The 26,767-nt window shown below is 42.1% G+C and overlaps 2 protein-coding genes across 6 annotated transcripts; one reads left to right on the plus strand and one right to left on the minus strand.

Annotated features, from left to right (window-relative positions):
* Positions 1-3,729: 3,729 nt before the first annotated feature.
* tm4sf21a (transmembrane 4 L six family member 21a) lies at positions 3,730-6,609 on the plus strand. 2 transcript variants are annotated; one of them, XM_052457455.1, is made up of 6 exons: positions 3,730-3,880; positions 3,998-4,250; positions 4,877-4,942; positions 5,369-5,502; positions 5,638-5,824; positions 6,102-6,609. In XM_052457455.1, the coding sequence occupies exons 2-6, from the start codon at positions 4,074-4,076 to the stop codon at positions 6,108-6,110; spliced, it is 573 nt and encodes a 190-aa protein (XP_052313415.1). In that variant the 5' UTR covers positions 3,730-3,880; positions 3,998-4,073; the 3' UTR covers positions 6,111-6,609. The 2 variants fall into 2 exon arrangements, with proteins under 2 accessions (XP_052313415.1, XP_035637181.1); XM_035781288.2 differs by having other exon boundaries at positions 3,849-4,250.
* On the minus strand, positions 5,706-26,563 carry slc25a15b (solute carrier family 25 member 15b). Of its 4 annotated transcripts, none has more exons than XM_035781285.2 (9): positions 26,207-26,563; positions 22,333-22,461; positions 20,698-20,809; positions 17,382-17,528; positions 17,128-17,265; positions 14,676-14,851; positions 14,228-14,386; positions 13,972-14,061; positions 5,706-5,851 (listed from the first exon to the last, which is right to left on the minus strand). In XM_035781285.2, the coding sequence occupies exons 2-9, from the start codon at positions 22,385-22,387 to the stop codon at positions 5,778-5,780; spliced, it is 951 nt and encodes a 316-aa protein (XP_035637178.1). In that variant the 5' UTR covers positions 22,388-22,461; positions 26,207-26,563; the 3' UTR covers positions 5,706-5,777. The 4 variants fall into 4 exon arrangements, with proteins under 4 accessions (XP_035637178.1, XP_052313414.1, XP_035637177.1 ...); XM_052457454.1 differs by lacking the exon at positions 26,207-26,563 and adding an exon at positions 24,652-24,822; XM_035781284.2 differs by lacking the exon at positions 26,207-26,563 and adding an exon at positions 23,240-23,395.
* Positions 26,564-26,767: the final 204 nt, after the last annotated feature.

Consider the following 26,767-nt stretch of genomic DNA (forward strand, 5'->3'; position numbering starts at 1 on the left):
GGCCGGCTGCCCAACAACCTGCCCGCTTGACCCTATCCCCTCCTCTCTTCTCCAGACCATTTCCGGAGACCTTCTCCCTTACCTCACCTCGCTCATCAACTCATCCCTGACCGCTGGCTACGTCCCTTCCGTCTTCAAGAGAGCGAGAGTTGCACCCCTTCTGAAAAAACCTACACTCGATCCCTCCGATGTCAACAACTACAGACCAGTATCCCTTCTCTCTTTTCTCTCCAAAACTCTTGAGCGTGCCGTCCTTGGCCAGCTCTACCGCTATCTCTCTCAGAATGACCTTCTTGATCCTAATCAGTCAGGTTTCAAGACTAGTCATTCAACTGAGACTGCTCTTCTCTGTATCACAGAGGCGCTCCGCACTGCTAAAGCTAACTCTCTCTCCTCTGCTCTCATCCTTCTAGACCTATCGGCTGCCTTCGATACTGTGAACCATCAGATCCTCCTCTCCACCCTCTCCGAGTTGGGCATCTCCGGCGCGGCCCACGCTTGGATTGCGTCCTACCTGACAGGTCGCTCCTACCAGGTGGCGTGGCGAGAATCTGTCTCCTCACCACGCGCTCTCACCACTGGTGTCCCCCAGGGCTCTGTTCTAGGCCCTCTCTTATTCTCGCTATACACCAAGTCACTTGGCTCTGTCATAACCTCACATGGTCTCTCCTATCATTGCTATGCAGACGACACACAATTAATCTTCTCCTTTCCCCCTTCTGATGACCAGGTGGTGAATCGCATCTCTGCATGTCTGGCAGACATATCAGTGTGGATGACGGATCACCACCTCAAGCTGAACCTCAGCAAGACGGAGCTCCTCTTCCTCCCGGGGAAGGACTGCCCGTTCCATGATCTCGCCATCACGGTTGACAACTCCATTGTGTCCTCCTCCCAGAGCGCTAAGAACCTTGGCGTGATCCTGGACAACACCCTGTCGTTCTCAACTAACATCAAGGCGGTGTCCCGTTCCTGTAGGTTCATGCTCTACAACATCCGCAGAGTACGACCCTGCCTCACACAGGAAGCGGCGCAGGTCCTAATCCAGGCACTTGTCATCTCCCGTCTGGATTACTGCAACTCGCTGTTGGCTGGGCTCCCTGCCTGTGCCATTAAACCCCTACAACTCATCCAGAACGCCGCAGCCCGTCTGGTGTTCAACCTTCCCAAGTTCTCTCACGTCACCCCGCTCCTCCGCTCTCTCCACTGGCTTCCAGTTGAAGCTCACATCCGCTACAAGACCATGGTGCTTGCCTACGGAGCTGTGAGGGGAACGGCACCTCAGTACCTCCAGGCTCTGATCAGGCCCTACACCCAAACAAGGGCACTGCGTTCATCCACCTCTGGCCTGCTCGCCTCCCTACCACTGAGGAAGTACAGTTCCCGCTCAGCCCAGTCAAAACTGTTCGCTGCTCTGGCCCCCAATGGTGGAACAAACTCCCTCACGACGCCAGGACAGCGGAGTCAATCACCACCTTCCGGAGACACCTGAAACCCCACCTCTTCAAGGAATACCTAGGATAGGGTAAGTAATCCTTCTCACCCCCTAAAAAGATTTAGATGCACTATTGTAAAGTGGCTGTTCCACTGGATGTCATAAGGTGTATGCACCAATTTGTAAGTCGCTCTGGATAAGAGCGTCTGCTAAATGACTTAAATGTAAATGTAAATGAAAGGGGCGCTCAGGAGAGACCCTGTTGTGCTAGTGGAGGCGCTGGAAAAACTCCGTCTCACCCAGCGGTCCATTGTCTGGACAACACGATCCATGATAGCGCCAAGATGGTGAAGCATACCTGCATGCTCCTGGACGCGCTCCTCCACCTCAATGGCCAGGGTACCTTCTCCTGCTGACTCCATAGTTAAGGTCGGAGATTCTGTAATCGGCGGGAGGCATGACACCTTGATGCACTTGGCAAGGTAACAAAGGGTGGTATGTAAAGAAACTTTTTTTTTTTTTCTTCTGTAGAATGTTTCTTTGAGACCATCAGGCAATGTTTTTTTTAAAGGGGGTGTCCCCTAAACAAGCTGGGAACTAGACAAAATCTCCAGAACGGCATATGTTTTAAGTAACTGTCCAGTGAAAATCTCACTTTAAAAGTTCATTTTCCATTAACTCATAGCCAAATAATGTTGTTGACTCATCCTATACTCGCATTTGTGGCCAAAGCATAAATTGTAGGGGGAAAAAACACATCAAAAACCCAACGTCAAACATCGCAAAGAGACCATTTAAAAAATGCTTGCTATTTCCTCATAGAATATGATGTCATGGCCAATCAGCGGTCTAGAGCAGGATGAGCTGGCCAATCAGAGGTCTACTTGCTTGAATATTTGTAATGATGTTGGGGTACACCCACACCATTCCAACACAGAAGAGTTGCTTTTTAACATACTTCATTTTAAAATGTTGGAAGGAAAACTATCTCACTCATTTTTGAAGTAATTATAGGTCATATATCATAGAAATCTGAAACCACTGGACAGCTACTTTAAAGGTAATTGGAGACAGGAATTGTTCTTACAACATTCCCATGAAACATGTCTAGAACATTAATATCTTATATTTTGAGAACATGGCAACCATGTTCTGTAAATATTTGGTGGGACATTATTGGAATATTGTCCTAACCCTCAGAAAACTGGACACATGAATGTTTTTGCAATGTTCCAATGAAACGTGTCTCGAACATTAATATTGGATATTCTGAGAACATGGCAACCACGTTCTGGGTATGTTCTGTTTGACATTTAGGGAATGTTCTCCTAACTCTAATGCCAAAACATTCTAAATAGGTTCTCAGGAGGTTTTTGCTAACATACTTAGATGGTTCCCTAACTAACAGAAAACTGGACACTCAAACATCTGGGGAACATTGCGGGTAACATTTTCTCTCCCTAGAATTGTCACCTGCGCTAACACCAAAGAGCTCACTTAATTACCACTCACAGGTTTTAACTCATGGTAATCTTCAAAGAAAAGAGAAACCTACACACTGCATTTGCTAGTATCACTTATTTTTTATTCAAGTTTACATGTCGGCCTCTTGGTTTTTGTCAGATCCTTTTTTTTTGTAATCAAAAGGATGCTCATTGCTCATCATCCTATAATGACAGACTAAATCACATTACTGAGTATGTAACTGAGAAATCTTTGGTTAGCGGTGCACACAAATGTTTCCAAAGTAACATCTCAATTTGGAAGTTACAGTTCCTCAATTCAAAACGGCTAATGTTTGTAAGTGGTGAATGACATTCCTTTATCCTAGCTCACCATGGCCAGTGTGCAGTCTCTTTATTAATGTTTAACCAGTCACTTGTTAATGTTTTACTGCTGATGTCAAAGACTTATTGTATCCCTCCCATCTACAGCATCATGCACTACCGGTCCAAAGTTCACAAGGAGTGTTTTTTTTTTTATATACAGAAACTCAGATAGACAATACAAACACACACTGGCGGGAACACATTCAGTGTAGCTTGGAAGATTTGAAAGAAGCAGAACAACACAAAAACAATTACCCTCCTCTTATTCATTAGAGAATATTGTGACAATGGGGGCATACGAAACAGACAAATAACTGTAGTCTGGAGGCTTCGTAGGTTATTTCTCAGGTACCCTCTTCTGACTATGGTTTGGTGTTTATCACCAAAGGAAACCATGCCAACCTCTAGTGTTAATCATAACACCATAATCGATTTGACATAAATGACGCCATTCAACGTCCCCCAGCCGCGTTGGGTGAAGAATAGGTGACCAATTATAGCCTTTGCTTTACTATGACTCACAGCACACTATTACACCCACACAAAACCACTCCTCCCACCTAGTATGTATTCTATTCCCCCCCCGTACATCACCAGGTAGAGATAAAAAAAAAAGGTGAGTGGACAAGACGATTGTTTTCATCAGAAAAGACCCTTTGTGGAATTCTAAGAGTTTGTTTTACAACTTTATACCTAACTGACAGAACCCTGTTTTTCTTTTGGAATGTTCAAGGCTCTCAACGTTCAAGGGTCTCAAACCTATTGGCTGCAGAGTTCTTAGACGAGTCAAACAGTACGTGGCAGATAGGATGTGTACGGGTAAATGCTCTCGGTGTATCGGGGTGACGCTATACCCACTGGCAGTCATCTCAATCATCTGTAACATCATACTGTTCTTCCCGGGTTGGGAGACCAGTTACGCCAAAGACGGATACATCACAGAAGAGGTGAAGTACATGGGAGGACTGGTTGGAGGTGGACTAATGGTAAGTTCTTTCTTCTTAAATAATGAATGGTGTTTCATTTAATTATGCAAATTTTTTTTTAAAGTGCAAAGCCATTGGGAAATCCCCCATAACCATTCATATGAGAATGTCAGAGAAATGTCATATGGACTTTGTTTTGTGTATTGATGAAACCCTTGTTAGGTTCCACATGATTCACAAGTATATGTATAATGGGGAGTCACCCATGAGTTGACACAGTTAAGTTATCCAAGGGTTTCAAATATGTTTTGCATGTTTGAGTGTTTTCTACTAGTTTTTAGATTTTTACATGGTTAGGGACAAACTACAGTGTGATATGTAAGTAATCTGGTGAATCATGCTGCTATATTTGCCAAGAAGCTCACCACAGCCCTTCTCAAAGTGCACATTTGCTGGACCTTCCTACTACTGCCTCATTCATTCAAGAACAAGAGCAACAAAATAATTCACACACAAAAATAAAAACATTCAACCATCCTCACATTCAACTACTTGTATTGGCTTGTTCAAATGCAAATAGTTGTTATTGTCAAATGTCGATTTTTTAAATTTAGCCTTTACTTAACCAGGATAAGTCCTTGAGGTTACATGCATGGTACTGATGTCCTTGCCCATTCCCTTTCCAGGTGTTGGTCCCAGCATTGTACATCCATGTTACTGGACAGCAAGGATGCTGTGCCAACCGCTGCGGGGTAAGTCCTCTTTACAGACAAGAAAACACTGGAGAAGTCTATAAGAATGATAACTGTTGAACTCTAAAAGACTAGAAAACTCTAAAAAGAAGAGCAGGGAATTGAAAGATTACTTTCGAAAGATTACAAAAGGATCAGCGCTACAGATGCAGAGATACAGACAGACAGAGACAGATAGACAGATACAGAGAGAGTAAGGTAGATAGAGAGACAGACAGAGCAAGAGAGAAAGAAAGGAAGGAATCATACGTGATATGATGCAAAGAAAACAGGAAATACTAAATAAGATAGTCATCATAATTTTTAGCACTTTGAAATTAACATTTATTATTGTAATTCTGTGTTTTTTTAATTATAACTTTATTTAAGAACCTGTAATAATGCTGAAAGACCATTCTATTACAACTTAACTAATCTTGTTTCCAGATGTTCCTCTCCATTGCCTTTGCTGCGGTCGGGGTTGCTGGCGCCCTCTACAGTTTCATAGTGGCAATTCTTGGCCTGATTAATGGGCCCTACTGTAGAGTGCTGCTGCTCTGGATGACTCCCTTCAAAGACAGGTTAGTGTCTTCATAGATCACAAACGCACACTCATTAACTTACACAAGCGCACATGCACACACGCGAGCACACACACACCACCACCACCACTATGCTTATAATGAATTACAACCCTCTCCCGCTTTCCCCATCAGAGAGGACAGTTACCTGAACAACCGTGATCTGTGGGGATTGTGCACAGCACCTAAAAACGTGGTGGAGTTTAACATTGGGCTGTTTGCCATCCTGCTGGTGACAAGCTCTCTGCAGCTGGTGCTCTGTTGCACCCAGATGATCAATGGGCTCTTTGGATGCCTCTGTGGAACCTGCACCAACAAAGGGGTATGGAAGGGGAGGGGTCCCTTACACCTGTTTGTGAGACAGTTATCATTGGATTTAATAGAAATATTTTCTTCAATTAAGTACATTTTTAAATGTAATGTTATTGATGTGATGTAAATCCGTAAAATGTATCAGCTATAGCCTACACTGCTGAAAAGTTATACGCTGTAGGAAAAGGAGACCAATTAACTCTTATAGGATTGTCTTCTAGAGAGCTGAATAGTCCTTCACTGTGGGGAAAGTTTCCTTATTAAATTGTTAATCTTGTCCCAAGCAGGTTATTTAATGGAAGGAAGACTCTTACTCTACTCTCCATCCATGATGGATTGACTGGCGCCTCTAAGTGGACCAAGAGAGACATTGGCTTCAATATGTTTGCAATGTGATGTACAACATTCTCCCTTATTTTAATGTTTGCAATGTGATATCCCTTCTAAATGAGCATTTTAGCCATTTAGCCATTCAGAGTGACTACAGTTAGTGAATTCAACTAAGGCAGGCAAGACAACCGCATATCAACCGTATACCAAATGACCATTTGTCAGTATAGTTAGATGCAAATGTATAATGTGTTTAAATGTGTTTTTAACAAAGAATATAACGCCTTGTCCGATACATGGATTGGTGTCATTTCAGAATTTTCCCAATAAACTCTTCAGTGACATGCAATTGCTATTCAGTGGTGCAGCATATAATATACAATATCAATTCTCTGTGTTCATTATATACATGCATTGTACACATTTTCTGAAATAAAATGAAATCTTTTTTATTCTTACATACTATTTGTGCTCTCTTCTCCATTGTATTGATACATAGGACACTTTCTGTTGAAAATAAGAGAGACAAATGTATGATACCTACTAATTGAGTCCATTATTATGGTTAATGATGGTCTATTCTCCATTACAAGAGGCATGAATTAATGCATTTTACGGTGCCTTCAGAAAGTATTCACACACCGTGGTCCAAATGTTGTGTTACAAAGTGGGATTAAAATTGATTTAATTATCATTTTTAGTTATGGTGGAATACAAATACTAACATTTGTAAAACATGAATGAAAAATAAAACACTAATATATGTTGATTAGATAAGTATTTAACCCACTGAGTTAAAAACATGTTAAAATCACCTTTTGCAGCAATTACATCTGGGAAAGTCTCTAAGAGCTTTGCACACCTGAATTGTACAATATATACACATTATTATTTCAAAATTATTCTAGATCTGTTAAGTTGGTTGTTGATCCCCAGCTAACAATGACCTGTCGATCCGCCAGTATTTTTTGGGTGGCTTGCCGCGGTCGGGCCTCCGGTGGCAGATCATTGGCATGCCGAAAGTCGGCAAACGCTATGCTAGGTGGAGATCTTCAGTGGAGGAATTTTGGGCATGTCGATACGTGGACCCGTGCATGCGACCTGCTGTAACACCTTCTCATAAATTGAATAAGTACTGCTACTATTGCTGAAAACAATATATATATATACACACTAACTTTCAAAAGTTTGAGATCACTTAGAAATGTCCTTGTTTTTGAATGAAAAGCAAAAAATGTTGTCCATTAAAATAACATCAAATCGATCAGAAATACAGTGCAGATATTGTTAATGTTGGCACGCTGTGTTAGCTAATCCAAGTTTGATTATTATTACTAATTGTATAACATTTATAAAAAATATATATAATACATATTCATCGTTTTATGCACACATGACTGTAAGTCGCTTTGGATAAAAGCGTCTGCTAAATGGCATATATTATTATTATTATATTAATGTGTTTTACAATACATTTGCAATGATAATTGAGAGTGGTGTACATTATTTTGGAAATATTACTGTGTGGAAAGATACTGATAATATGAACGGTGGACCGACCGTGGACCGCCAACAAATACTTATTATGAATCAGTAGTGGACCTCTGTCGGAAAAGTGGCGGCTGCCGCAGGTCGCCCGCTGGAGAAACGATGAGCAAAACGCGGGGGAACGGCAGGCTTTGCCACTGGTGGACCGCTACTGGCCCACCGACCATATTTGCAGGGTCATTTCTGCCAAGTTGGTTGTTGAACATTGCTAGACAGCCATGTTCCAAGTCATGCCATAGATTTCAAGCCAATTTAAGTCAAAATTGTAACTAGGCCACTCTGGAACATTCAATGTTGTCTTGGTAAGCAACTCCAGTGTATATTTGGCCTTGGTTTTAGGTTTTGAAAGGTGAACTGGCCTCCCAGTGTCTGTTGGAAAGTAGACTGAACCAGGTTTTCCTTTAGGACTTTGCCTGTGCTTAGCTCTATTCTGTTTCACAAAAAACTCCCCTGTCCTTTCCCATTACATTTTTTTTGCCTCCACTATGCTTGAAAATACACTGCTCAAAAAAATAAAGGGAACACTTAAACAACACAATGTAACTCCAAGTCAATCACACTGTGAAATCAAACTGTCCACTTAGGAAGCAACACTGATTGACAATACATTTCACATGCTGTTGTGCAAATGGAATAGACAACAGGTGGAAATGATAGGCAATTAGCAAGACACCCCCAATAAAGGACTGGTTCTGCAGGTGGGGACCACAGACCACTTCTCAGTTCCTATGCTTCCTGGCTGATGTTTTGGTCACTTTTGAATGCTGGCGGTGCTTTCACTCTAGTGGTAGCATGAGACGGAGTCTACAACCCACACAAGTGGCTCAACCAGGATGGCACATCAATGCGAGCTGTGGCAAGAAGGTTTGCTGTGTCTGTCAGCGTAGTGTCCAGAGCATGGAGGCGCTACCAGGAGACAGGCCAGTACATCAGGAGATGCGGAGGAGGCCGTAGGATGGCAAAAAGGCAGCAGCAGGACCGCTACCTCCGCCTTTGTGCAAGGAGGAGCATGAGGAGCACTACCAGAGCCCTGCAAAATGACCTCCAGCAGGCCACAAATGTGCATGTGTCTGCTCAAACGGTCAGAAATAGACTCCATGAGGGTGGTATGAGGGCCCGACGTCCACAGGTGGGGGTTGTGCTTACAGCCCAACACCATGCAGGACGTTTTTCATTTGCTAGAGAACACCAAGATTGGCAAATTCGCCACTGGCGCCCTGTGCTCTTCACAGATGAAAGCAGGTTCACACTGAGCACGTGACAGACGTGACAGTCTGGAGATGCCGTGGAGAACGTTCTGCTGCCTGCAACATCCTCCAGCATGACCGGTTTGGCGGTGGGTCAGTCATGGTGTGGGGTGGCATTTCTTTGGGGGCCGCACAGCCCTCCATGTGCTCGCCAGACTGCCATTAGGCACCGAGATGAGATCCTCAGACCCCTTGTGAGACCATATGCTGGTGCGGTTGGCTCTGGGTTCCTCCTAATGCAAGACAATGCTAGACCTCATTGATGTGGCTGGAGAATCCAATTGAGCACATCTGGGTGTCAGCAGTTCCTGCAAGAGGAAGGCATTGATGCTATGGACTGGCTTCCGAGAGTTGCACCCCCTGTTCCTCCAGACCTGAATCCAAATCTCTTGAGCACATCTGGGACATCATGTCTCGCTCCATCCACCAACGTTGCACCACAGACTGTCCAGGAGTTGGTGGATGCTTTAGTCCAGGTCTGGGAGGAGATCAGATGACACACAATTAATCTTCTCCTTTCCCCTTCTGATGACAACTCAGGAGACCATCCACCACCTCATCACTGGGAGCATGCGCATTCCAGGCATTGTAGGACAACTCCATTGTGTCCTCCCTCCCAGAGCGCTAAGTGGCGTGATCCTACAGGTTCTCAACTAACATCACGTGGCCCGGAGGTTCATGCTCACAACACACTACTGAGGCCTCATTTTGACTTGTTTTGGGCTCCCTGCCTGTGCCATTTACAACTCATCAAAGTCTGTGATCAGCCTGTCCACTGGTCCAGTGGTTTTACAAGACCACTTTACGGCACCTCAGTACCTCCAGGCTCTGAGGCCCTACACCCAAACAAGGGCACTGACTCCCTACCACTGAGGAAGTAATCAGCCCAGTCAGACTCTCCATGGGTTGATCAATTTGACCTCTTTTCCATAGGATAGGATGTAACCCTTCTCATAAAATTTTGATGCACTATTGTAAATTTTGTCATAAGGTGAATGCACATTCAACTATGTAAAGAAAAAAGTATTTAATAAGAATATTTCATTCATTCAGATCTAGGATGTTATTTTAGTGTTCCCTTTATTTTTTTGAGCAGTGTATAAAGAGTGGTATTCCGTGGTTTGTTGTGCTGTATTTGCCCCAAACATTCAGGACATAAAGTTAATTTCTTTGTCATATTTTTTGCAGTTTTACTTTAGTTTTACTCTTTACAGTAGGATAGTATAATAGGCTAATCGGTCCTGTTAATTTCCTGAACATAAATAAAAGAATATGCATCTTTATTTGAAATAAATATTGCATATTTAAAATGTCTAAAGTGTAAAGGCTTGTTTAAGGAATATTTGACAATGGGAAAGATACCTCTGGCAGATCATTGTAATTGGCAGTTTTGACATGATACTTAGTCCGTGTTGCTTGAAGCTGAGAATTTCATGGTTTGGCACATCACAATATAACATTATAGTACATGACAAACAAGGCGAAGAATAGTGGTTAATAGACAAACAACAATAACAAGGTAACACTTCACCCCCAATTCCTCCCCTATGTAATTACAAAACTGCTCAAATCAATTAGAACACAGTTACTGACGTATAACATGTTAGTTAGCACACTGTTGTTACTATTAATACATTTCAGTATTATTACACAGGTATAAGAGCAACTGAATGTGAAGCGTTACCAATATTAATGACTAAAAAAAGGACAGAAAAACACTGAATATTTGAATAATGGAGTTACATTTCAGGGAACTTGGCATAAAGGCAATGTATTGCAATGCATTTGAAAAACGAGTGCTGTTTTCTTGAAATGGCTGGAAAATACAGTACTATTACAGTGCCTTTCTCAATCGTGTACCAGCACTATGACAAGTAAGCCAGAGGGGTGTACAACAAATGATCAATGAGTTACCCTGCCTAAATATTCTGAAATAACTTATTTTTTGAAGGATAAGCTTGAAATGGCATGGTCTAATTGACTCAACAACCAAAAAACACATCTTTCTTAATGAATCAGAACATCAATAGTTATTTCTGGTTGTTTATCAAAGTTAGCTGGCTAATTCATTGAGCCCGCTTTGTAGTATACCCCTCGGGTCAGGTCCACTCCGGTGGAGTGTTGAGAATAGGAGGAAAATAATGGTTGGCTGCGTAGATGCATTGCCTTTCTGCAGTAGACAGACAAGACCACAAAAGAACAGTAACAACTCAGGGGTATACTACAAAGCAGGATCAATGCATTAGCCAGCTAACTTTGATAAACAGAGAAATAACAGATCATTTTCTGGTTCTTTAAGAAAGCTAAACTTAGATACAGTGGGGAGAACAAGTATTTGATAACCTGCAAAATCGGCAGTGTTTCCTACTTACAAAGTATGTAGAGGTCTGTAACTTTTTATCATACACTTCAACTGTGAGATGGAATCTAAAACAAAAATCCAGAAAATCACATTGTATGATTTTTAAGTAATTAATTTGCATTTTATTGCATGACACAAGTATTTGATACATCAGAAAAGCAGAACTTAATATTTGGTACAGAAACCTTTGTTTGCAATTACAGAGATCATACGTTTCCTGTAGTTCTTGACCAGGTTTACACACACTGCAGTAGGGATTTTGGCCCACTCCTCCATACAGACCTTCTCCAGATCCTTCAGGTTTCAGGGCTGTCGCTGGGCAATACGGACTTTCAGCTCCCTCCAAAGATTTTCTATTGGGTTCAGGTCTGGAGACTGGCTAGGCCACTCCAGGACCTTGAGATGCTTCTTACGGAGCCACTCCTTAGTTGCCCTGGCTGTGTGTTTCGGGTCGTTGTCATGCTGGAAGACCCAGCCACGACCCATCTTCAATGCTCTTACTGAGGGAAGGAGGTTGTTGGCCAAGATCTCGCGATACATGGCCCCATCCATCCTCCCCTCAATACGATGCAGTCGTCCCGTCCCCTTTGCAGAAAAGCATCCCCAAAGAATGATGTTTCCAGCTCCATGCTTCACGGTTGGGATGGTCTTCTTGGGTGTTCTTGGGGTTGTACTCATCCTTCTTCCACCAAACACAGCGAGTGGAGTTTAGACCAAAAAGCTCTATTTGTCTCATCAGACCACATGACCTTCTCCCATTTCTCCTCTGGATCATCCAGATGGTCATTGGCAAACTTCAGACGGGCCTGGACATGCGCTGGCTTGAGCAGGGGGACCTTGCGTGCGCTGTAGGATTTTAATCCATGATGGCGTAGTGTGTTACCAATGGTTCTCTTTGAGACGGTGGTCCCTGCTCTCTTCAGGTCATTGCCAGGTCCTGCCGTGTAGTTCTGGGCTGATCCCTCACCTTCCTCATGATCATTGATGCCCCACGAGGTGAGATCTTGCATGGAGCCCCAGACCGAAGGTGATTGACCGTCATCTTGAACTTCTTCCACTTTCTAGTAATTGCGCCAACAGTTGATGCCTTCACACCAATCTGCTTGCCTATTGTCCTGTAGCCCATCCCAGTCTTGTGCAGGTCTACAATTTTATCCCTGATGTCCTTACACAGCTGTCTGGTCTTGGCCATTGTGGATAGGTTGGAGTCTGTCTGATTGAGTGTGTGGACAGGTGTCTTTTATACAGGTAATGAGTTCAAACAGGTGCAGATAATACAGGTAATGAGTGGAGAACAGGAGGGCTTCCTAAAGAAAAACTAACAGGTCTGTGAGAGCCGGAATTCTTACTGGTTGGTAGGTGATCAAATACTTATGTCATGCATTTAAAAATCATACAATGTGATTTTCTGGATTTTTGTTTTAGATTCAGCCTCTCACAGTTGAAGTGTATCTATGATACAAATTACAGACCTCTACATGCTTTGTAAGTAGGAAAACCTACAAAATCGGCAGTGTATCAAATACTTGTTCTCCCCACTGTATGTGTTTTTGTTTGTGGAGTCAATTAGGCCATGCACATTTCAAGCTTATTTCTTTAAAAAATATATATATTTTAAATTCTGAATATATAACAAAGTTAACTGTCGAACTCCTTTATTCTGCTTTGTAGTATACCCCTCTCGCAGATGAAGAAATAGATTATGACTATTCTGAGATTCTGCTCTGACGTACCACAGACAAATGCTAATGTAAAAAGGGCTTTATAAAATAACATGTATTTTATTAATACTGTAAAAAATTAAAAGACGAAATACTCCACTTCCAGACCTTGATCCCATATCAAATCAGGTCTGGGAATGCATCCTGTATATCAACCTTACACAGAGTGTACAAAGAATTAGGTCCATGACATCGTTTTCAACTGGATTCACCCGGTCAGTCTATGATCCCTTATCGATGTCACCTGTTAAATCTACTTCAATCAGTGTAGACAAAAGGGGAGGAGATAAGTTAAAGAAGGATTTTTAAGCCTTGCGACAATAGAGACATGGATTGTGTATCTATGCCATTCAGAGAAGATTTAAGTGCCTTTGAACGGGGAATGGTACTATAATAGGTGCTAGGCGCACTGGTGGAAGTGTGCCAGGAACTGCAATGCTGCTGGGTTTTTCATGCGCAACAGTTTCCTGTGTGTATCAAGAATGGTCTGCCACCCAAAGAACATCCAGCCAATTGACACATCTTTGGGAAGCATTGGAGTCAACATGGGCCAGCATCACTGTGGAACGCTTTTGACACCTTGTAGAGTCCATTCCCTAACGAATTGAGGCTGTTAAGGGCAAAACGGGATGCAACTCAATATTAGGTTCCAAATATTTTGTACACTCAGTTTATATTCACATTTAAGTCAAGTATCTAAAAACATAATATTAGCCAAAATGCTTCTCTGAGGAGTGTGGGTTCCAACCCAGCGGGCAAAGCTCAGCCCACTTACAATCAGAACTCATTGAAATCAGGTAATTTCAACCAGTTCGGAGTGTTGTAGGAGGTTAACGACACAGCGCAGTAGGGTTAACTGGTACAAATGATAAGGCAAAAAAAGAGATTGGGGACATCGTTGTCGGAGGAGGACCAGGTCAGCTGTCAAACTTTTTCATCATGAACTTACGGCTGGCCTCGTACCCCAGGAACAGGGCTCCGTTGGCGGGGAACGTGCGGATCATGGTGGGAGTCAAACCAGAATAGAGCGCCCTTACACCTAAACAAAAAGGGAAAGACATGAAAGGACAATATTTCCTACTGTCCTCAACAAAGCGTGTAAGAGGAGTGATGCATCTTGCTTGAAGCACAGAGCGGAGTTTTACAAAGACATTCCTGTTTAAAAATGTTGCCCAAAACAGTACAACATCCCACACAGTGCCTACCTTCCGTCCTCATGATAGTCATCATGGTCTTGAAGAAACCTTCCTGGCGCCCTATCATTGACATGACCTGGATGCGAGACTTGACACAGTCAAAGGGGTAGACCACCAGCCACAGGCATGCACCCCCGAAACCCCCACTGAACACAATAGGGGCCACTCCTGTAACATACACATAGCCACAAGTCATCAGGAACACAGCCATAAGCATAGTGTGTTTTTTTCTAACAAGCTAACCAAATTAGGTTGAATGTTTTGGAAGGAGAGTTTGGCGCAAAAGGTGATTGCTTTAAATTGGCCAATTCCGACATATTCCCAAAAGGAATCCCAATCAAGTATATTGCTACACAATTCATCTTTAAAAGCCTTCTCCTTTATCCCATCCCCTCGGAAGGCCCAGGACTCGAACATCTAGGCTACTTGCCATCCCTTAATAGTAACACTACAGTACCTATGTCATCCTTGCTGCACTTCATGTTGTCAGCAAAGGTGGTTCGGCAGAGCTCGTAGGCCCCGAAAAAGCAGAAGTACCCGGGCACCTCTCTGGCGATGGTTGTGGTCAGGCCTGTGAAAAACCCTGTAGGACCATTTTGCTTCATCACTGACTTCGCCACTGACCACACCGTGCTGCAGGCAGAGAAAGTGAGAAAGAGAGAGAGAAAATGTGAAGTTTATACACTTTGTTTATGCCATTTAGCAGTCACTTTTATGGAAAGCGACTTACAGAACAGTGAGTACATACTTAAAATTTGTATGGGATCCCTGCGGGAATTGAACCAACAACCTTGGCACTATTAGTGCTACACTTTTACAAACTCAGCCACACCGGACCACTCCTCCAGTTCAGAGGCAGAAAAGCACTTTTATAAGAGGTAATATGAAAATCAAAACATGGTCATTTTGCAAGAATAGTTTACACAACCCTGGAAGCCCTCTAAACAAAACAGGAAAAAAATAAAAGTTTTAAAGTAGCAAAACTTAAGTGAAGAACGTAAGTAATTATGTGAATATCCTTTAATAAAAAAGGCCCAAAGCAGCCATTTTTATATTAATTTCTGGGTAACAATTAAGTAACTTACTGTAATAGTTTTCCATTAATATGGTCAAAAAGAAAAAAAGTTGAGCAAGATTTTTGCTAGGACTGCCTTGGAGTGGTCTGAGCGGGGAGGGCAAAACTTTCTGTTCCTGAGCGACTTTGCTTTGCATTGCTCGCTGCCCCGGGTGTGTGGAGATCTCACTTTAGGACCAATGGAAAGGTCTAAAATGTGCAAACCCTGCCCTCCCAGAGCACTAGGCGATGCAAAACGATCTCGCCCATTGGCAGAGAGGTTTGGAACTCGGTTATTGGTCTATTAACTAGAGGTCGACCGATTATGATTTTCGAATATCGATTATTGGAAGACCAAAAAAAAGCAGATACCGATTAAATAAATAAATAAATAAATAAATAAATAAATAAATAAATAAATATATATATATAATGATGACAATTACAACAATACTGAATGAACAATGAACACTTATTTTAACCATAATACATAAATAAAATCTATTTAGTCTCAAATAAATAATGAAACATGCTCAATTTGGTTTAAATAATGCAAAAACAGTGTTGGAGAAAAAAGTAAAGTGCAATATGTGCCATGTAAAAAAGCTAACATTCAAGTTCTTTGCTCGGAACATATGAAAGCTGGTGGTTCAATATTCCCAGTTCTTCAATATTCCCAGTTCGGAAGTTTTAGGTTGTAGTTATGACACATTGACTATTTCTCTCTATACTATTTGTATTTCATATACCTTTGACTATTTGATGTTCTTATAGGCACTTTAGTATTGCCAGCCTAATCTCAGGAGTTGATAGGCTTGAAGTCATAAACAGCGCTGTGATTAAAGCGTTGCTAAGAGCTGCTGGCAAACGCAGTAAAGTTTGAATGAATGCTTACGAGCGTGCTGCTGCCTACCACCACTCAGACTGCTCTATCAAATCATAGACTTAATTGTAATATAATAAACACAGAAATATGAGCCTTAGGTCATTAATATGGTCAATCCGGAAACTATCGTTTCGAAAACAAAAACCTTTATTCTTTCAGTGAAATACGGAACCGTTACGTATTTTATCGAACGGTTGGCATCCCCAAGTCTAAATATTGCTGTTACATTGCACAACCTTCAATGTTGACATAATTATGTACAATTCTGGCAAATTAGTTCGCAACGAGCAAGGCGGCCCAAACTGTTGCACCATACCCTGACTCTGCGTGCAATGAACGCAAGAGAAGTGACACAATTTCCCTAGTTAATATTGTCTGCTGACATACATTTATTTTAACTAAATATGTATTTAGTGTGTATTGTGTATTGATTTTAGAAAGGCATTGGTGTTTATGGTTAGGTACATTCGTGCAACGATTGTGCTTTTTCGTGAATGCACTTTTGTTAAAACATCCCCCGTTTGGCGAAGTAGGCTGTGATTCAATGATAATCAATGCGGTGCCTGTTAATTTGTATGCAATGCAGGACAAGCTAGTTAACCTAGTAATATCATCAACCATGTGTAGTTAACTAGTGATTATGTTAAGATTACCTTGGCTCCTTGCTGCATTCGCGTAACAGGTGGTCAGCCTGCCACGCAGTCTCCTCGATGAATGCAATGTAAACGGCCATAATTTTTTTTTTAAATGCCGATTCAATTGGTCGACCTCTAACATTAACTCATTTACCGCCTGTCGAAGCTCCAATCATGCAAAATCTGCTGATTAGAAGGTCCCGTGTAGATTGTATTTTCAACCAGAAACTAATCAGGAAATAACACTTTTACAGTGTTAGTTTCATCAGCTGTTATACAATATGATGCAAAACACAGGACAAATGTTGACTGCACTGGGCCTTTAAACACTCACTTTTGGCCCTTTGCGATCTTGCCAGACGCTTCCATCTCGTACATGGCTTGAAGACGACACTTGACCAACTCAGTGGGGCACAGGACCAGAGAGGAGAAGATGGATGCAACCGACCCAGCACATGCTTTTTGCATGTCACTGAAAGACAGAGACATATAGAGAAAGAGAGAACATACAGTAGAGAATGGTATGCCTACTACTGAAAGAGAGTGAGCATTCAAATTAGGCCTACACATCCCAGTATCTTTCCTTACCTGAGTGGAGCCTCCGTTCCCAGTCCCGCCATTGTGCGAACCACCTCCTGGCAGAATCCGTAGCTCATGAAGAGGACAGAATTCTCAGCGATGTTAGCCATCAGGGCTGGGCTGGTACCCTGGTAGAGCCCTCGGAGACCCACCTGTCTGTACAGTATAGAGTAGTTTATTAAAGTGCCACTCCACCAGATTAGAACAATTTATAAGATATTGTTTACAACACTATAAAAACAACCACAGGCAGACAAAATACTTGATGTCATCCATATTAGTCAAAATACATTACATCAGTGCATTCGGAAAGTATTCAGACCCCTTGACTTTTTCCACGTTGTTACATTACAGCCTTACCCTAAAATGGATAAGGGTATTTCCCCCCATCAATCTACACACAATACCCTATAATAAGAAAGCAAAAACAGGTTATAGCTTTTTTGCAAACTTATTCAAAATAATAGACCTACCTTATTTACACAAGTATTCAGACTCTTTGCTATGACACTCGAAAGTGAGTTTGTGTGCATCCTGTTTCCATTGGTCATCCTTGAGATATTTCTACAGCTTGATTGGAGTCCACCTGTGGTAAACTCAATTGATAGGACAGAATTTAGAAAGGGACACCTGTCGATATAGGTCCCACAGTTGACAGTGCATGTCAGAGCAAAAACCAAGCCATGAGGTCGAAGGAATTGTCCGTAGAGCTCTGAGACAGGATTGTGTCGAGGCACAGATCTGGGGAAGGGTACCAAAAAAAAGTATGCCGCAAAGTATGCAGCATTGAAGGTCCCAAGAACACAGTGGCCTCCATCATTCTTAAATGGAAGAACTTTGGAACACCCAAGACACTTCTTAGAGCTGGCGGCTGGAGAAGGGCCTTGGTCAGGGAGGTGACCAAGAACCCGATGGTCATTCTGACAGAGCTCCAGAGTTCCTCTGTGGAGATAGGAAAACCTTACTGAAGGACACCAATCTCGACTTTATGTTAGAGAGGTCAGACAGAAGCCACTTCTCAGCAGCAGGGACTGGGAGACTATTCAGGATCGAAGGAAAGATTAATGAAGCAAAGTACAGCGCGATCCTTGATGAAAACCTGCTCCAGAGCGCTCAGGACCTCACCTCCCAACAGGACATCAACCCTAAGCACACAGCCAAGACAACACAGGAGTGGCTTGGGGACGAGTCTCTGAATGTCCTTGTCCGGGCCACTCTTGATTGGACTCCAATCAAGCTGTAGAAATATCTCAAGGATGACCAATGGAAACAGGATGCACACAAACTCACTTTCGAGTGTCATAGCAAAGAGTCTGAATACTTGTGTGTAAATAAGGTAGGTCTATTACGATCAAACATCTTTGGAGAGCCCTTAAAATAGCTGTGCGGCGATGCTTCCCATCCCACCTGACAGGGCTTGAGAGGATATGCAGAGAATGGAGAAGCTCCCCAAATACAGATGTGCGAAGCTTTTAGCATCACACCCAAGAAGACTCTAGGCTGTAATTGCTGCCAAAGGTGCTTCAACAAAGTACTGAGTACTGTCTGGCCAATCTACCATAAAGGCCTGATTGGTGAAGTGCTGCAGAGATGGTTGTCCGTCTGGAAGGTTCTCCCATCTCCATAGAGGAACTCGGGAGCTCTGTCAGAATGACCATCGGGTTCTTGGTCACCTCCCTGACCAAGGCCCTTCTCCCCAGATTGCCCAGTTTGGCCCGGGTGGCCAGCGCTAGGAAGAGTCTTGGTGGTTCCAAACTTCTTCCATTTAAGAATGATGGAGACCAATGTGTTCCTGGGAACCTTCAATGCTGCAGAAACGTTTTTTTTTTTGTACCTTATTCCAGATCTGTACCTCGACACAATCCTGTCTCAGAACTCTATGGACAATTCCTTGAACCTCATGGCTTGGTTTTTGCTCTGACATGCACCGTCAATTGTGTGACCTTACATAGACCTTTCCAAATCACGTCCAATCAATTGAATTTACAACAGATGGACTCCAATCAAATTGAAGAATCATCAAGGATGATCAACAGGATACAGCTGAGCTCAATTTGGAGTCTCATAGCATAGGGTATGAATACTTATGTAAATAAGATCTGTTTAAGATGATACAAAATAAAAAATACATTTGAACTGTTTTTGCTGCCATTGTGTTATTGCGTGTAGATTGATGACTTAAAAAAAATGTTATCCATTTTAGAATAGGGCTGTAACATGACAAAATGTTGAAAAAGTCAAGGGGTCTGAATACTTTCCAAATGCACTGTACTTTAACATGGACCTGTGATAGACTAGCGTTCTGTCCAGTCCAGGGGTTGTACTTTTATATTAAAACTGCTACAGAAACAGGAGACAGCCAGAATGTCCCATAGGGCAGGAGCCTCAGACAAAGCTACATTATTTTTTTATATAATATGTTTATTATTTTACAATAAAAAATCAAATAAAAAAGACAGCAATACTAACAATGACATTCATTGTACTGTTGAATGGGATGGCCAATTTAGAGGACAAAAGAAAACTTAACTCACACATATATACACAAAATAAAACAAAATCCTATTAGGTGGTACATGTATAAGAAGACAGCATATAGTCATTACAAGCAGTGTAGTTAAGCCAAAAATAAATATTGAGTGGAGTAGAGCACAGAGTAGCAGCAGATCGTCAACCCAGTTATGAAGCGGGACTAGACCATCTATCCAGTATCGGCTGCCATATTTTGTAAAACATTGGACTTCTATTGGAGGTATTGTATCGTATCTTTCCCATATGTATTACATTCCCTAAATCCCATAACCACATTTCAAAGGTAGGTACAGTCTCCAGTTTCCAAAATTGCAATATGAGCCTTTTGGTTAATAGAGTACAAAGAGAGACAGCTTTCCCTTCGTGGTTATTCCCATCAACTGTACCAAACAGAGTGGTCAATGGGTCTGGGGCTAGAACTCTATCAAAGGCTCTAGATAAGTAATCAAAAATGAGAGCCCAGTAAACATATCCTTGGGACATCCTTGTCTCATCGTGCACCAGCGACTCCTGTGGCGGGCCGGGTGTAGTGCGCGCTAACCAGGTCGCCAGGTGCACGGTGTTTCATCCGACACATTGGTGCGGCTGGCTTCCGGGTTGGATGCGCGCTGTGTTAAGAAGCAGTGCGGCTTGGTTGAGTTGTGTATCGGAGGACGCATGGCTTTCGTCCTTCGTCTCTCCCGAGCCCGTACGGGAGTTGTAGCGATGAGACAAGATAGTAACTACTAACAATTGGATACCACGAAATTGGGGAGAAAGGGGGGGGGGTCAAAAAAAATAAAAACCTACATACTTGTATGTGGAGGAGAAGCAGTGGACAAAGCCTCGGTACAAGGAGGGAAAGGTCTGCATCTTCACCTTGGCTGTGTCCAGGGGCTGACCGCTCAGCACACACGCTGTACCTCCTGGGTAGGGGATGGGTGTGGACAGTTAAAAGGAGCCATTTCACTTTATGACGATAGGAGTTGACAACAATTAGATCTGGGACACAAAACCTGAACCTTATGATTACAAAGAGATGTGTGGGTCATCTTTCATCATGCAAAGTTACAAGGAATCCTACTTCTTTAGTTTATCTAAAGTTCAGCGCTGATTCAGCGCTTACCCTCCACCCACATTTTACACTGATAAGGATCTGTAGAGTGGGCTTTGTGATAGTGTGTGTGACAGTGATCACAGCCATTGGAAACAAAGGGCCCGGCTGGGGGAAGGCAATAGTCAGCAGTCAGTGTCCTGCTAGATCAGGTGAGGACTCTGAACAATGGACACCTTTTAGCATTGCTACTGCTATTACATTACAATAGTTAGTAGGTCAAGCTCTCAAGAACATTTACTCAGATGTAGTTACACAAATAGTCAAATGTTGAGATATTTCATCTCCATCTTGGCCATCCAGACCACTGGTGTGCAATAAGTGTAAGTAATAAGGATTTGCAACCTTATTATTGTGATAAGTATTCAACAACCAAACACTTAAAAAGGGGCAAGCCGCAGTAGAAACAATAACAAAGCATACTTCCCGTCAAAGCTGAGGGACGAGGCTGTTGGTAACCACTATCAGATTCATAAAACAGGGCTATGGATGCAAGGACTGACCATCCATGATATCAAAATGATATTTTTTAAATCATGTTGAGGCTATATACAGTGTGTGTTTACATTTCAAATCGGTTTACAAATAGTGGAGTAAAACATGTTTATTTCTGGGGTTCTGATGGGGTACAACAGTTGAACTATGCTCATGCGGCATTTATAAGTTATCTTCTTCAAGAATCAAATGGGTAAATATAAATTTAAGTAAAAATGAATAGTAACTGCAGATTTTCCCCTTTTAAAAAGACAGGCGACAAACGTTGACTTTAGTTTATTTCTTATTTTGCATGCGTTTATCACTGCTGCACTGCAAAATAAAAATGTAAATAAATACAACAAAGGTCACATCATCTGTCTTTTCTAGTGTGTGGTTCTCTTACTTCCTTTTTTAAACTAGGCTAGTTTTCCTACGAAAACTTTTTTTTTTAAATATCGAATAATGTTTGAATACTAGTTGTTTGTGCCAAACTAGCACCTCAAACTAGACACTGCTGTGCTGCAAAAAAGTGTTTAACATTCAAGAAAATAGGCAATAATGGATATTAAGTTTGAATAATTTCATATTAGAATTAAACAATCAAGGCCATTAAACACTTGTTGGACAATAATTGTACAAATGAAATGCCTTTTATTGTGTCTTATGGAGTTCCAGCTAGTTACAAGAATCGCAGAGCTCTAAAACAGCTACATTTTCTCTCAGCCTCATAGCAACGTTTTTAAAATAGCATGAGATTAGCTATGAAACAGCACATTTGTGTCTCTGCCCCATTAGAGGCAAAACCACAAAATAATAATTTGGGCCCCCTGAAACTGTGCTTTGCAACTGTTACTTTACCTATAGCTCCAGCTGAGAGGTCAATGATGGCCTGCACCACTGGGTGTGGGGCCATTGAGATGGAGATCTGGAACTACCTGTTGAAGGGTTCCTCCTTTATTATGGTACAGCTCCTACTGCAATGCCAATCTGTGAAACAACCATATACAGTAAATACTCACTGTATTAAAAAAAACGATGAAGCTACTATTACATGTTAAACCAGTTATCACTCACCATAAAAATCAGGGAAATAAGATTAGGCTAGTCAGTTAACAAATTATTATTTAAACTACAGTATAGATCGCACCATAATAAACATTGACAAAAATGTCACTCCATTTCACCATGGTAGTTGTTTTTCCCACGACAAGTGAGGCAGTAAATCACAGTTCCTCTATTGTTCACATATGTAACTCTAATAGAGTGAATCACTTATAAATTAGCTGTCCATTCACAATTCCAATGCAAGTCTCAAGTTGCTAGTCTGTGATCACTCTTCATTCGAAGCAGAAACTGGTGCGAAAGTTCAAGGAGCCAGAGAAGGCGACTGTCACGCTCAGCAACATAGATTGTGTATATAAATTAATACGGTATTAACTGTGAAAACCGCTCTCGAGTGCGCCGAGTCTGTCACCATAAGCCATATATTAACTCATGTTGTACAGTGCATTGCGGCAATCGTGTTGGTAGATCAAAAGTTAGTTTGCGATCTGAACAAGAATGCTGAAAACGACTCGGGTGTCCGGCTACAACAGCTGGCAATGCATCGAATGTAAGGACAAACGGTAGCTAGCTTAGCAGTAGCTACATATTACGGCGATGATGTGTGGATGTAAGCTAGCTAGCTACCTATACTGCTAACGGTTTATTTCGAGTTCTCTACATTTATTTAGCTTCATATAGCTACTCTCTCATTTCGACGTACCTTTGATGCTACGTAGAACAGGTTGCTAGAGACACAGTATCCAAGGCCATCTCATTCAAACGTGCGTTTCGACAGAGAGGAAGAGGCGAAGCGAGATAATAGTTTTACTCCGCCCAAAATCTGTCCACGAAAATAACGCCACGGAGTGAGTAATTTTTTGTATGGAGGTCAATGTGTCGAATTTGGTCAACAAAAATTGTAATTGATCATTTGCTACGTGAGGTTTATTTGATCGAATATAAGTTTCGGAATGGTTGTTACGAATACACTGATATACGTGGATTTCGCATTTCGGCAACTTTGAAAAAAACTATTTATGGTAGCTGTGCTTTTCTTTTTTTTTTCGATAGATATACATAGAGGACTCATGGCTATAACCCGTTTTAGCACGGACATTAGGCTTGTTTGACATTGCAACCACCGGAAAGCAACCTCTGTCAGGTAAAGTCCACAAAACATATTGAATGTAACAGTTACATGACATACAGCATGGTCAATCAAGTTAATATTTCTGACATTTTTTGACTACTAAATAACTAACTATTGATTTAGAACCAGGAGAGTTACCGAAAGTCACAGAAAACAGGAGCTGCATCCTCTATTCCAGCACTATTTCACCAATCTAATACACTGACAAAAGATATCAAAAACAATTTAGTCAACAACAATGTAAGCTAAATATGATGTTGCTGTCCATGGTTCTGATTTCTGTGTGTGTGTGTGTGCAAGTAGAAAAAAAACATATTGACTCACCCTATTGGGGAGAAACACCAATTTAATCCTCTTCTTTTTTATGTTGACCAAGCAGTCTATGACTGACATACAGTGCACGCTTGTATTTTTTGTTGTTCTGGGCTACCTGGCTAAAATGCTTGCTCGCTAGCCTAACTTCCTGTCATGGTCAACATTAGCTAGTTAACATTAGCCTTCTACATCTAACTACATATTGAACTTTCATCCTTTCAGTCCAGGGGCACATTGTATGAATTTATGTTCGGATCAGAATCACCGTTATAACCATTAGCCAGTACAGAGAACTAAGTAAAACCTTTAGTCCAAACCCCATCTCTATCCATGGCTAATTTAGGAAAGGGACAATTTTGGCTAGCTAGCTAGCCAGAGGACAACACCACAACGAGATGTAACAATTCAAGTTGTTTCTATGCTCTCAATGTGATGTGATAGGAGTGAAGCCAAATCCAAACTGGCTTCCCTTGACACTTATTTTTGGTGCACCAGGACCATTCACAGTTGAGCTCACTCAGTTTAGCGCAACGCTGATTGGCTATTATTTTAGACTTTTTTTATCAAGGGAGGCCAAATGCTCGCTGACTGCATTCTCAAAGCTATGGGCGGCAACAATGTCATACTCTTTTTAAACAGACAGCATAAGATGGATAGACTCCACTTACAGAGACAGAGGGGTGCTGTTTCGCTCGCTCTGAAACTTCCTCCGGTGAGATACATTCAGCCTCTTGAGAATTGAAGAAAAATTATGAAAACACAGAGGAAATATATATATTTTTCTTCCTCAACTATTTGGGGCCTGGCTTCCCTATTTTGGGAAGCCTGGCTTCACTTGGCATTCGTGAATACACTCCACTGAAAAATAAGCAGGTTTCGACTCATACCCTGACCTTGAGAAGGGATTGCGTGATGCAGCATGCTGGGTGGGGCGTTATACGTTCCTCCATTCATTGTCCAATGGAATTTCTTCTTATTATTATTGTGAATTTCCGCCAGACTAAACACTTTTTGCTGTATTACTGCCTTTCTCAATTCGAGATGTGCATTCCACATTATGACAAAACCAAAAAATAAAGGGAAAAGGGAATGGGAAAAACTGAAATTGCACTACCCCTGCACCTATACACTATGCCTAAAAATCCACCACCCCATCCCACTACTTGGCCCTAAATTATCCTACATCAGACCGTCGACCTGGGAGGATAGAACGCCTTCTCTCAAAACTTCCTGTAGATCTTCTAGACTAAAATCTCTCACACACACATTTTTCTCTGCTGCAGCAACTACCACATATCTCTGTGATTTCCACTCTATCAGTGCAGTGCAGTTGATTACCATGGCTGTAAACGCAATAAATCCAACCTTACTAAAATTCATCCTTTCTAGCTCTCTCTCTTCAGGCCTACTCCCTTGGGGGCTCCCAGTCGACTCACTCACCCTTGGCTATCCTCTACTTTCTTCACTGCCTCAAAATAGGAAACTTTCTGCCCCTCGCAATCTCAACCTGTCTCTCTCACACAGGGCACTTTGGATACCCAGCTTGTATGGGCACCCCCATCGTTGACACACAGTGCTTTCTCTATCCCAACTGTACACTCCCTCTGACTATTCCCCCCTACACATTTCTCACATGGTAGGATCTCCCTTCCACACACTGCTGCAACATGTGGTTCTTCTGTAGCTCAGTTGGTAGAGCATGGCGCTTGTAACGCCAGGGTAGTGGGTTTGATTCCCGGGACCACCCATGCGTAGAATGTATGCACACATGACTGTAAGTCGCTTTGGATAAAAGCGTCTGCTAAATGGCATATATATATATATGTCCGAATCCTTGACACCTAAAGCACTGAAGCGGGTTCAGAACATAGGTCCTCGCAGAATAGCAATTATAAGCTAAACTTAACTTATTAGGAAGAAACTCTGTGTCAAAGCTCAACAAGACATACAAGGTATTCTGTCTCGCCATTGTCTCAAACGGCAGGCGTCACAAACACTAGGCATTTTCCTTTAATTTGATCCACTTCTACACTCAATGCTACCCCCCTGATCACCCATTTTTGAGGCGCCCTGCTACGGAAAACAAAGCACACCACAGGTTGAGCCCCAAGCTGCGTGATTCGAATCGGCCGCTTCCTCTGGGAGGCGGATACACAATAAAATCAAAACAATTACACTCCTAGAAACTTTCACAGATGTAATCATTCCCAGTTTGTCCTTTACCCAACAATGCAGGAATCCACTCTTTCCATCTCTGGTAGGATACTCAGGGCAAACGTTAGAAGTCTTCATTACACTTGTGGCTGCAGGTAGGCCCACTTAATCCTGGACTGGCTCAACCTCAGAGCGCTCACCACTGCGGTATGACGCCATTTCAAGATCATCAAGGTTCTCAAGAGAGCATAAAGACCTATAAATCATATTACTTGGTTTGTATTCAGGAGACGTATGTATCTACACCTCGAACGAATGTGTATACACAGGAGACAAATCTCAGATCTTAACAGCGCCATTCTTACGCTAAGCGTCATCGCACCTCCTCCGTCCAAAAACTGTAAAGGTCATTGGGATTTTCTAAATGAGATTTTCTCAACTCCTGCATCATCTCTCCTCCACCCTCTCTTGCCTACTTTTTAAAATGGTAACGGAGGAGAGTTAACGTGGACGAAAATACGCTTGCATTAAATTAGAAGCTCCTCACGCGTCTTCCACTCACGCGCATCAAGCAAATTACTTTTACAGGGGGTAGATCCCAAAAATAAATGTGTAAAGTGATCAAAACAA

Source organism: Oncorhynchus keta, chromosome 11 (assembly GCF_023373465.1).
Source record: "Oncorhynchus keta strain PuntledgeMale-10-30-2019 chromosome 11, Oket_V2, whole genome shotgun sequence".
NCBI classification, from domain to species: domain Eukaryota; kingdom Metazoa; phylum Chordata; class Actinopteri; order Salmoniformes; family Salmonidae; genus Oncorhynchus; species Oncorhynchus keta.

Bases quoted from the DNA above. Each gene is read 5' to 3' on its own strand.
- tm4sf21a (XM_052457455.1), top strand. From the start codon at position 4,074: ATGTGTACGGGTAAATGCTCTCGGTGTATCGGGGTGACGCTATACCCA. The intron at 4,251-4,876 runs GTAAGTTCTTTC...TTCCCTTTCCAG, and splicing joins TGGTTGGAGGTGGACTAATG to GTGTTGGTCCCAGCATTGTA. The intron at 4,943-5,368 runs GTAAGTCCTCTT...TCTTGTTTCCAG, and splicing joins GCTGTGCCAACCGCTGCGGG to ATGTTCCTCTCCATTGCCTT.
- slc25a15b (XM_035781285.2), bottom strand. From the start codon at position 22,387: ATGGCCCCACACCCAGTGGTGCAGGCCATCATTGACCTCTCAGCTGGA. The intron at 14,387-14,675 runs GTACTGTAGTGT...TGTATGTTACAG, and splicing joins GTGCAGCAAGGATGACATAG to GAGTGGCCCCTATTGTGTTC. The intron at 14,062-14,227 runs GTAGGCACTGTG...CTTTTTGTTTAG, and splicing joins GACTATCATGAGGACGGAAG to GTGTAAGGGCGCTCTATTCT.